The 12,432-nt window shown below is 55.5% G+C and overlaps 1 protein-coding gene across 4 annotated transcripts in view; it reads right to left on the reverse strand.

The window, feature by feature from the left end:
• FNDC3A (fibronectin type III domain containing 3A) overlaps positions 1-12,432 on the reverse strand; it is a 172,477-nt gene that overhangs the window by 124,997 nt on the left and 35,048 nt on the right. Inside the window, exon 1 of one of the 4 annotated variants that reach the window (XM_032977721.2) lies at positions 9,633-10,368. The exons of 2 other annotated variants lie outside the window; for them this stretch is intronic. Coding sequence is in view for 1 of the 2 variants with exons in the window: in XM_032977718.2 (XP_032833609.2) it covers positions 3,916-3,939 (24 nt within the window). In the remaining variant the exon portion in view is untranslated. Of the gene's footprint in view, positions 1-3,915; positions 4,185-9,632; positions 10,369-12,432 lie in introns of those variants that run through there. One more of the 4 variants, XM_032977718.2, reaches the window with a different exon arrangement.

Raw genomic sequence — 12,432 nt, forward strand, 5'->3', positions numbered from 1 at the left:
CGCGAGTGCAGGTACGCGTTACAGCCCTTTTAACCAATCCGCTGCTGGATGAGGGTCTGCCTCCACCCCATGCCGGTCACGGCCGTGGCGTGAGGGGGGGGGGCGGGGATTGTAGAGGCGAAAGGCAGCACAGGCGTGGAAGCATGGAAGTTGCTGGGCAGCTACGAAATATTGCCGCACTCACATCCGCTACACCCCACCACGTGATCGCCCCGCAGCAGCATCAGCAGCGTCAGCAGCAGCCTATAACACCTGTCCGAATGCTGGTCGTCCGTCCAAGCGATATATACTAATAAACTGGGTGTTTTTTTAAATTTCACCCACACTGAGCTGTCTCGCTCTTTTTTGCAGAAGCCACCTGCCCGCAAATGACGATAGCTCAACCAAAGTGGCTCACCGTCACGTGGAAATTTATAGCTAGCGGCCAAATGCCCTAAACGCGTGACGTCGATTCTAAATGTGGGGGGGAGGGGGGGGAAACCGGAGGACACCGGAGAAAAAAATCCACGCGACCACGGGGACAGCGAGCGAGAGAGAAACGCAAACTCCAAATATACAGCAACAGGCGTCAGGATCGAACCCACGACCTCCTGCATACCAGGCGATGTAGTTAACATCTCCTAGACACCGTGGCACCCTACAGGCTTCCAATCTGCTTAGCTTCCGTGATCTGTCTCGGTGTACCCGACGTTTAAACAGCACATTCATAATGTACTCCTGCCAACAATACTGTGACATTAACACAAAGAAAAAGATCCCCCGTATAGCTTTAACAGACCGTTGGGGCAAGTGCTGTCGGCAAGCACCTATGAAGGCCGGCACGGCACACGAGGGGCGCGGGTGGCCAGCACCACGCCCGACCGCCTTTGTCTCCCCAGTGACGATGTTTACAAACCACACCAGGTACTCATTTGAGGCCGAGTCAATCTAGGGGGAAGCCAACGACCGGTTCAGATAATCATCACCGGTGTTGGCCGTGAGCCGGAATCGAACTCGGGTCACCAGGTTCATAGCGCAGCGCGCTAACCGCTACATTCCCGCTCCACGTACCATTAACACAACCCACATGAACACACACATGTACGCACGGCAATGTGTATCGTACGAACGGTGAATAAAAACCCACTTGAATCCCTAGACAGATTAAATAACCTTAGATTGACAGATGACCGCAATAATTACATGAATACATCCAATTCACAGGACACACACAGAGCAAACGACTAAACACACACAGAGTCTAATCAACCACAATGAACACACGCACACACACGCACACACATTGCCGGAGTAATAATCATGCGATTACGCACAACCCGGAGACACACAAGAATGAATAATTAATTTAACACACGCGGACACGAAGATTCAAATTAACAAAAACACACGCGCACAGCCGTACCAACGAAACGAACACACGGATACACACAACGAAACGAACACACGGGATACACACAACGAAACTAACACACGGGATACACACAACGCTGTGTTCATGATACCAAGACGTGCGATTACACACACACACACGAACGAAGACTAAATAACCCAAGAGACACAAGTGTGCGCGTGATCGTGTTTGTAAACACATCTGACACACAGGATAAATAACTCAGCACGGCGTTGATACGACAATGACGTGAACACACGTGCACGCGCATCTGTCATATTGACGTGGCCACGGACACAAAACGCAGCAGAGTCCCACCCCACCCCCACCCCCCACCACGTCGCTGTAATAATCGCACATCTTATTACAGCGACACAATCGCGAGACTAAACAATCGCCAGGCACGGAGACGGTATCGCTGCAATAGCTACACGAGCACGTCCGATGCACGTCCGATGCACAGCAACGGCAGCCGAATAACCGAGACGACCCGCGACGCACAGATCCGCCGGGCAACATATAAACCAAAGCGACGCACAGGCGACACACATGTCCCGCGACAATCGTGCGAAACGAATGCGATACAGAGACACTGCTGCGAAAACACGTCTTCTGATACACGCACACACCACACACCACACAGTGAAACAGACAGAGCGAAATAAGCAAACCAACACGCGCGCACACACACACACACAGACATCGCTGTGACAACCGCATGCGATGCAGACACGGAGACAAAGATCCCCCGCGTAGCCTTCACAGACTTTTGGGGCAAGTGCTGTTCGCGAGCACCTATGAATGCCGGCCCGGCGCACGAGGTGATGGGGGGCCAGTACCACGCCAGGCCGCCTTTGTCTCCCCAGTGCTGCCGTTTACACACCGCACCAAGTACCCATTTGAGGCCGAGTCGAGCTAAAAAGAGGTCTGGGAGCGGTTCAAATAATCATCGCTGGCGTCGGTGGCCATGAGCGGGATCCCAACTCGGGTCGCCGGGTTCGTAGTCGGGACACACACACACACACAGGCGTCAGGACACACAGAGACGTCAGGACACACAGAGACGTCAGGACACACACACACACAGGCGTCAGGACACACAGAGACATCAGGACACACACACACACAGAGACGTCAGGACACACACACACAGGCGTCAGGACACACAGAGACGTCAGGACACACAGAGACATCAGGACACACACACACACACACAGAGACGTCAGGACACACACACACAGGCGTCAGGACACACAGAGACGTCAGGACACACAGAGACGTCAGGACACACACACACAGAGACGTCAGGACACACAGAGACGTCAGGACACACAGAGACGTCAGGACACACAGAGACGTCAGGACACACACACACACAGAGACGTCAGGACACACAGGCGTCAGGACACACAGAGACGTCAGGACACACACAGAGACGTCAGGACACACACAGAGACGTCAGGACACACACACACACAGAGACGTCAGGACACACACAGAGACGTCAGGACACACACACACACAGACGTCAGGACACACAGAGACGTCAGGACACACACACACACACAGAGACGTCAGGACACACACACACACACAGAGACGTCAGGACACACACACAGACGTCAGGACACACACACACAGAGACGTCAGGACACACAGAGACGTCAGGACACACAGAGACATCAGGACACACACACACACACAGAGACGTCAGGACACACACACACAGGCGTCAGGACACACAGAGACGTCAGGACACACAGAGACGTCAGGACACACACACACAGAGACGTCAGGACACACAGAGACGTCAGGACACACACACAGACGTCAGGACACACAGAGACGTCAGGACACACACACACACAGAGACGTCAGGACACACACACAGACGTCAGGACACACACACACAGAGACGTCAGGACACACAGAGACGTCAGGACACACAGAGACATCAGGACACACACACACACACACAGAGACGTCAGGACACACACACACAGGCGTCAGGACACACAGAGACGTCAGGACACACAGAGACGTCAGGACACACACACACAGAGACGTCAGGACACACAGAGACGTCAGGACACACACACAGACGTCAGGACACACAGAGACGTCAGGACACACACACACACAGAGACGTCAGGACACACACACAGACGTCAGGACACACACACACAGAGACGTCAGGACACACAGAGACGTCAGGACACACAGAGACATCAGGACACACACACACACACACAGAGACGTCAGGACACACACACACAGGCGTCAGGACACACAGAGACGTCAGGACACACAGAGACGTCAGGACACACACACACAGAGACGTCAGGACACACAGAGACGTCAGGACACACACACAGACGTCAGGACACACAGAGACGTCAGGACACACACACACACAGAGACGTCAGGACACACACACACACAGAGACGTCAGGACACACACACACGAGCGCCTTCGCAGTACGCGCGTCTCTCCGCCTCCGTGTCCCCGCGTCCCCGTCACTCACCGTGGCTCTCATTTTCACCACCATCCAGCCACGAGCAGCGCCGACGGCAGTCTCATACCGCGAGCAGCAGCGGCAGCAGCGGTAGCCGGCGACAGCAGAGGCGGCAGCAGCAGCCGCTTATTGCTGTCCGCACCACATCCCCCCCCCACTCCACCCTTCACTGACAGTCGTCCCCCCCCCCCCCCGTGCAAGAAGAGGCACCACCCGGAGTCGACACCGCGGGGCATGCGGAGGAGCGGCGATGCCGCCCCGACCGTGCGCGGCGCTTCGGTGATTAATAACCCCCACCACCCGCTCCCCCCGCCCCCCCGCCGCCGCGGAAGAAAAAAAATGAATCAACTTGTTGGCTGAGCAGCAACAGATTTTTGTTGCTGTTGTTGTTGTTGCTGCTGCCGCTGTTGTTTTATATTTGTAGAAAAACACAGCGGCGACGGCTGGATTCACTCCGCGCAGGAAAGCGGCGTGAGCCTCCGAACGGACACGCGGATCTCTCGTTCCGCTCGCCACGCTAGCCCCCCCCCCCCCCCCAAAAAAAAAGCCCCCACAAGCAGCGCCCAAAGCCACCGCCGCCGCAGCCGCCGCAGCAGCAGCGAGATCCGGTGGGGGGCAGCCCGAGGGCTGGAGGACCCTTCCCTTTTCCTCGGCTCTTTTAAAAAGAATAAACGTCGCGCGCGCGCGTAAATAAAACGCCTCGGCGGAGTCTGCGTTTTATTATTTATTATTTACAGCCCCCCCCCCCCTCCGGCTCACCGCCCCCCCCCCCCCGCCGTCGTTTAGCACACGGAGGTTGCCCGGGAAACAGACTCAACGTAACAACGGGGACTGTGCCATCTGCCGCCGCGGATCTCGGTATCTTCCGTTGCGAGGGGAGGCGGGGGGGGGGCGTGGAGGAGGGAAAGAGGAGGAGGAGGAGGGGGGGCAGTGGGTGAATTCGGCGCGGCCGTGACCAACCGGTGGGAAGGCCGAACCCTACGGATCGAGGAAGCCACCCAAACCACCGCCCCCGACCAACGTCACACACCACATACACACACACACAGCATACATTTACACACACACACAGCATACATTTACACACACACACATCATACACACACCACCCCCTCTCCCAGCCTCTCTCCGTCTCCCTCCTCCTTCCCCCAGCCCCCCGCGCCCCCCAAGATTCCCACCACCTACCGATGCCGACGTTCAGCAGTCCCCCCCTCCAGACTCCGAATGTGCCAACAACGCATCCGCGCCCATCACCGTTTTCCGCCGTGCTGCCCCCCAGCTCTGCCGGAGTGAACCTGCCCCCCCCCCTCACCCCACAGCCAGGATTCAGCATCGCAAGAGGTCAAACGAATGCGGGGAACTACCGGGGGGGGGGGAGGAGGGGGGGATAGGGGCTGGAAATAACTCGGAGGTGGTCGTGGTGCTTGGTCGGATGCTGGAGATGATGGCCAACATCCGTTTTAAAAATCCTTTATTTTTGTTTACATCCTTCATTTTTTTCTTGAATCTTTCAATCACCCGATTGCCCCCTTCTGGGATCGCACTGCCGCCGTCGACAATCCACGAATTTCGCCCAGATCCGGAACGGAGGGAAGGCGGACGCGGAGCGGAGCAACGTGGACGTCCAGAATTAAAAAAACACCTCATCCCGGGACGATGCGCACCAAATCTCCTTCACGAATGGAAAATGAAAGGCACTTTAAGCCACAGGAGTGCGATTGGTGGCCATGCAACCCAAACTCTGGACCCTGTATTAAACTCGCAGAGACCCATGGAGATGCATTAAACCCACAGAGACACGTAGACTCTCATTAGATACATGGAGATACATTAAAAGACACAAAAGCCACAGCAGTGCGATTGTGGCCATGCAGCCCAAACTATGGATCCTGTAGTAAACCCAGAGACACGTAGAGACACAGAGACCCATGGAGATGCATTAAACCCATAGAGACACGTAGACTCTCATTAGATACATGGAGATACATTAAAGACACAAAAGCCACAGCAGTGCGATTGTGGCCATGCAGCCCAAACTATGGATCCTGTAGTAAACCCAGAGACACGTAGAGACACAGAGACCCATGGAGATGCATTAAACCCATAGAGACACGTAGATACTCATTAGATACAAGGAGATACATTAAAGACACAAGCCACAGCAGTGCGATTGTGGCCATGCAGCCCAAACTATGGATCCTGTAGTAAACCCAGAGACACGTAGAGACACAGAGACCCATGGAGATGCATTAAACCCATAGAGACACGTAGAGACTCATTAGATACAAGGAGATACATTAAAGACACAAGCCACAGCAGTGCGATTGTGGCCATGCAGCCCAAACTATGGATCCTGTAGTAAACCCAGAGACACGTAGAGACACAGAGACCCATGGAGATGCATTAAACCCATAGAGACACGTAGAGACTCATTAGATACAAGGAGATACATTAAAGACACAAGCCACAGCAGTGCGATTGTGGCCATGCAGCCCAAACTATGGGCTGCAGAGTAAACTCACTGTGGTCTGCGCTCCAACAGAGGAGGATGAACAGCAAAACGACACAAACTCTCTCTCGGCTCACTCAAGCACTCTCGTCATGGCCAGCAGCAGACCTTAACATTGGCATTGAGCTCATGAACATTCCGCCATCATAGGCCAAGAACAGAAAATACGTTTCCTTTCGTCTCTCCCAGCTTTCAAACCCTAACGTTGCTATTGGCGTGACGACACAAGGTGAACCCCCCCCCCCCCCCCAACTCTTTTAGAGAACGGCCTGTGGAAGGAGATGTCACGCAGGTAGTTCTGAGAGATCCCTCTTCCTGTCCGCTCTCACGAGGGGCGGTAGTATCCCCGCCCCACTCTGCCACGGAGAGTAACGTCGGGTTGCAAGGCAGTCAAACCGATAATTTTAAATTCTCAGAATTCAGAAACATTTTAATGCGGAACTGAGTGCAACGTTACGTGATGGGGACTTTTTTTTTAATAATTAGTAACCGGGCTGACACCAACGACTCGGTAGAAGTGAGAACCCGGCTTGACTACGAGTGGCTTGCCTGGGATCAGCTGGGCACCGCCGAGAATCAAGGATTCCCGGCGGTGTCCATCCGACACACTCAGCCATCCAGTCATTGAATTAGAATTTTTTTTTACAGAATGTTCTTTTAAATGGACTGGCGATGAGGAGGCTTTGGATAAAAAAAAAAATAATGGGTCAGGATTCAAACTTTGATGCGATAGTCGATGGCAGCGAGGTTCCCGATCGCGGCTCATCGCCAGGGTCACATTTTCGGGGTGAAGGTTTACCCCACCGTCAAAAAATACAACGGTGCAATTTGTCTTCATTCGCTCGTCGATTGTGACATCGATTCCTGACGCTCGCACGCAACCCCACGCGGAGAAGAACCCACGAGCCGTCGATTAACAACGATGCCCTGGAAATTATTAAAACTTGATGTCACAATCAGCCTAATTGGGAGTGACCAAAATTATGCAAATTAGGCAGCACAACTCATCAACACACAACAATGAAAAAGATCCCCCGTGTAGCCTTAACAGACTGTTGGGGCAAGTGCTGTTAAGCCCGACCGCCTTTGTCTCCCCGGTGGTGATGTTTACACAGCACACCAGGTACTGATTTGAGATTGAGTCGTCCTAGGAGAAGCCCAGGATGGGTTCAGATAATCATTACTGGGTGTTGGCCGTGAGCGGGAATTGAACTCGGGTCGCCAGGTTCGTAGCGCAGCGCAGCGCTAACCGCTACACGACCACTCCCCACACACACACACAGAGACACACAGACACACACAGAGACACACAGACACACACAGAGACACACACACACAGAGACACACACACACACACAGAGACACACACACAGAGACACACACACACACAGAGACACACACACAGAGACACACACACACACAGAGACACACACACAGAGACACACACACAGACACACACACAAGGAACCGCACGAAACATATTCGACGGACAACAAATAGATTCCAGAATCGAAACTGACGTCAAAACGCGACAATCCATCTGTAAGGAATTCACGAACTACTAAAACATGTAAATTGTCACGCAATTGAACAACTCACCTCAGGGGAACATATTAAACGCAGGTCGTTCTGTTTAACAAAATCATAAACATGCAAAATCAATCGTTCCAACAAAGCGCGTGCGTGCGGGAACGCAAGCTCGCGCGCGCGCGGGAATTGTGAAGATGTAAAAACAGCGACCACATTCACGGAGGCGAGGAATTGTCCAGCCACGAACCACACCGACTACTCGAGGGGGGGGGGGGCAGCGGAGAGAAGAGCGAGGGGAGGGCTGCGGGGGGGGGGGGGCTACCAACCATTGCAGCCCCCACAAGAGGGTCACCCCCCACGTGTTTAAACGCTCGGCTGAGTCTGATCGGACGCGACATGAAACGCTTTGGGGGAACAGATTCACACGGCGCACACAGAGGAGTCCTCTTCCGGTTTGGCCACACAGTGACTGTACGAGATTAATAATTAGAACAGAAAGTCAAACGCGCTGTTACGGAGAGGCAAACGGCGGGGCCCCCACGCGTAACGTTTCTTCGCACACGAGAGTCGCCGTCTTTAAACCCGCGGACCTTCTCTGCACGTACTACAGAGGATCACACCGTGATTATGTGTGCGTGTGTGCGTGTGCGCGTGTGTGTGTGCACGTGGGGAGCGGTAGTGTAGGGGTTAGCGCGCTGCGCTACGAACACGGCGACCACGAGTTCGATTCCCGCCAACAGCCATCACCCAGTGACGGTTATCTGAAACGGTACTGGGCCTCCCCCTAGGTAGACTCAGCCTCAAATGAGACAAAGGTGGTCGGGCGTGGTGCTGGCCACCCACCCCCTCCTGTGCCGTGCCGGCCTTCATAGGCGCTCGCAAACAGCACTTGCCCCTACAGCCTGTGCGTACACCGTCAATAAATCTGGAGTTATTTTAACCTCGGTTACAGAGATAAAGTATCAGACACACCAGGCAGTTTTTACGCTCGAGGCGTGCCGGGGGCAAGTGTTTATTTATTTTTTTAAAGCAGACCCCACGAGATTAGTGGAGGCATGGTGGCGCAACGGTCTCGGTTCGATTTGCGAGCCACGGCCAGCATCAGTGGCGAGTGACATCGGCCGAGCCGCTCCTGGCGCAGCCTCCGCCGCCGCCGCCACCCCCCGGACCCACCCACGTTTCACCAATCCACACCGATCGGCGTGGTGAAATATGGTCAAAATAAATCCCTCTACCGCCACAACACAGGATGGGAAGGCTTCAATCCGCCACCTCGGCGCGGTGCTCAAGTTCGTCGCGAGATCGCCCGGCACCACGCTGACGTTTCTACGACAGAGAGAGAAAAAAATCCTCTCCCCTAGCCGTCAAGAAAACTTTTTTTTTTATTTAACCAGGCAAGGCCCACCCGGAGCCGCTACGAAAGTCTCTTTTTGTCGCAGATGACAAGCCCCCAACGACGCGGGTCGTCGTCACGTGGACATTATCTTTGAGCGCGCCGTGACGTCGATTCCATACGTGGAGGAGGGGAGGGGGGAAAAACCGGAGGACCCGGAGAAAAATCCACGCGACCACGGGGAACAGTGAGAGAGAGAGAGAGAGACGACGCGCAAACATACGGCTCAACGAAGTGGCTTGTCACCGCGACGGAAAATGTTATAAAGCAGCAGTTGAAGACTCTAAAACGCACCTTTTGTATGCTCCGTCCTGCCACCCTTGTTCAGTGCCGAAGTTAAAAGTGCCGCGCGTGTGCACGCCGTTTTGGTGTCCGTGATCAGCGCCGGCGCGGCTTGCCCCGCCTTGCCCCGCCTTGCCGCAGCACACCGGGCCGTGGCGGATCCACTTTTTGAACCTCCAAACATTTCTCGGACCGCCACACCCTACATCGACTACCCGGTGATTTGACATTGCACATTCATTTCCTTGGCGAGGATGTCGTTATTAATTTTGTCGTCTTTTACCGTGGACGCCCCCCTGTGGTAGTAGCAGTAGCATCGGGGGACCACCAGGCGGCCTGCAGACCCACAGGGTAGGTGGTGAACAGCTGATCTGGAGACTCCGTGGGTTTATTTGCGGGGGGGGGGTGGCGAGGGGAGGTCCCCGCAAAACCAAGGCACCGCAGAGCAGTTGCTTAGGTAACCCCCTCCCCCACTCTCCGTTAACCGTGGAATCTGACCGCTCGCCGCCGCGTACCATCACCAATGCGCTGTGCTGGTCACACACACACACACACAGACTGCGAGCTCGCTAGCATACTAGAACCTAAAATATTAGCCGGGTTTTTTTTTTTCCCCAGGTAAGGCCCACAGTTGTTTCGCTCTTTTTCAGACGCTCAACGGAGTGGCTTCTCACATGTTCATTTACAGCGGCCAAACATTGGAAACGCGCGTTGTTGTTGTTGTTTCTAAATGTGGCGGGGGGAGGGGGGGGAAACCATAGGACCAGGAGAAAAATCCACGCGACCACGGGGAGAGAGAGACACCGCAATCTCCAAATATACAGCAGCAGGCGTCAGGGTTGGGATCGAACCCACAACCTCCTGTACACCAGGCGAGGCAGTTAACATCTCATGATCTCATGATGGCGCCCTGAATAATAACACCACAGTGCCGAGTCCGATTGCAAAATGGACTCAAGAGGATGGATACCGCACATCCGCCAGGTCACCGGGTCCAAAGTCGTCGGGTGCCGGAGACCTTTCTCCCCCCACCCCACCACCACCCCCCTGGAGACTCAGCAGGGTCGGTGTGGTCAGGCCCGCCGTGCGTACGCACTGTATTTCTCCGTGTGCTGACCCACCACTCAACATACCCCCCCCCCTCCTCTCTCGACGTCCACTTGCACCTCTGGCGTCACAGCCGCCCTCCCCCCCCCCCGACGTAAGTCGCCTGCGATCGGAAGTGACAAGCGCAGCCAGAAATCCTTTTTTTCCTCTCTCTCTCTCTCTAGCGCTCTTTCTCACACACACACACACGCCGCACTCACGCACGCAATTCTCCAGCGCCGGGCAAACAGAGCTATCGGCTTACGGCCGCGTACGTCAGCGGCGGCCTCCGAGCGGAAAGCGGGGCGAGCAAAGGCTTAGGAGCCCCGGGTGCTCAGGGGCACCTGGATTTGGGGGGGGGGGAGGAAAGAAAAATAGGCGAGCAGAGACAGATCTTAACGCGGTGGTTCATGCAGACTCGACGCCTTGCGAGTCGCAAACCCCCGTTTGGCATTCGGACATCTTAACACCTCTCGCGTTGTTGGCAGAGGGTAAATCCCAGCCCTCTCCCGGTTTTTTTCCCCCCCTTCGTCTCTCGATTCATCTGCCGTGTCGCACCAAGACAACGTTCCCCCCCCCACCCATCCCCCACCACCGGGCAAGCACCACCGCGGGAGCGCGCCACTACGTGGCATTTGGACACGGATCGTCATGGAACCAAGGCGGGATGATGATGCTGATGATGATGATGCTGATGATGATGCTGATGATGATGCTGATGATGCTGCGAGCGGCGGGGGTTGCCGGGTGACGGGGGCGGGGTGGGGATGCGTGACATCGGCGGAACACAAAAAATGTTTCCATTCAACGGTAGGAGGAGGTCGTCTTCGACAGACGCGATTCATCCCCTCTCCACGCACGGTTTACGGTGGGGAGGGGGGAGTGGGGGGGGGGCGCGTGGACCGCGATTGCGTGCGTGCAATTTTTTGCCCGCCCGCCCGCCCGCGACGCGTGGCATCAGTGTGTGCGGAAAGGAGATTGAACCGGCGCGCCCTATGGCGGCGCCTGCGACGACGGGCGCCGCCACCTGTTGCCTAGCTGCAAAGGAAGCGAGGCCACGCGCGCTCTCTCTCTCTCCCTCTCTCTCGCTCTCTCGCGAGGGTGGTAAAGCAGTGGGCACCCACCCCCCCCGCCCCCACCGGCCGGTGTCGGTGGCGATGATGTCTGCCCACCGCACCGGGGTACTCCGTTTGCGGCCGAGTGGACCCAGGCGAGGCCCAGGACTGGGGATCGGATCAATCGCCGTCGCCGGTGTCGGGCCTCGGTGGGCGCGGGCGGGAATCGAACCCGGGTCGCCGGGGTTTTCGTGGCGTGGCGCCATACAATTCTTCCCTTGCCGTCATCGCGTTGAGATGACACACTGCGGTGAATCAACCGGAAGAAAAGCACACGCACACGCACGCACACGCACGCACCCGCTCTGCTCCATACGCTCTCCAGAGGCGGTCAGACAATTTATCGTGTCCACCTGGCCACCGGCTAACCACCACCACCACCACCACCACCCCCCCCGCTCCCCAGCAGTATCGTCACCTAACAGCTCACGGACATTAACCGTTTACACCGCGGCCGCACAGGACAAATGGCGAGCGAGAGAGAGAGAGAATTTAAACTAGTTTGGAGTACGGACGGCTTCATCCGTTTTGCTTGTTCAAATGTTTATTTTACCAAGTAAGACCGCACCGAGTTATATAGCCTCTTTTTTTCAGAAGCGACCTGGCCATCA

Source organism: Petromyzon marinus, chromosome 64 (genome assembly GCF_048934315.1).
Source record: "Petromyzon marinus isolate PM22_M1 ecotype Great Lakes invasive population chromosome 64, UKy_Petmar_22M1.pri1.0, whole genome shotgun sequence".
NCBI lineage: Eukaryota > Metazoa > Chordata > Hyperoartia > Petromyzontiformes > Petromyzontidae > Petromyzon > Petromyzon marinus.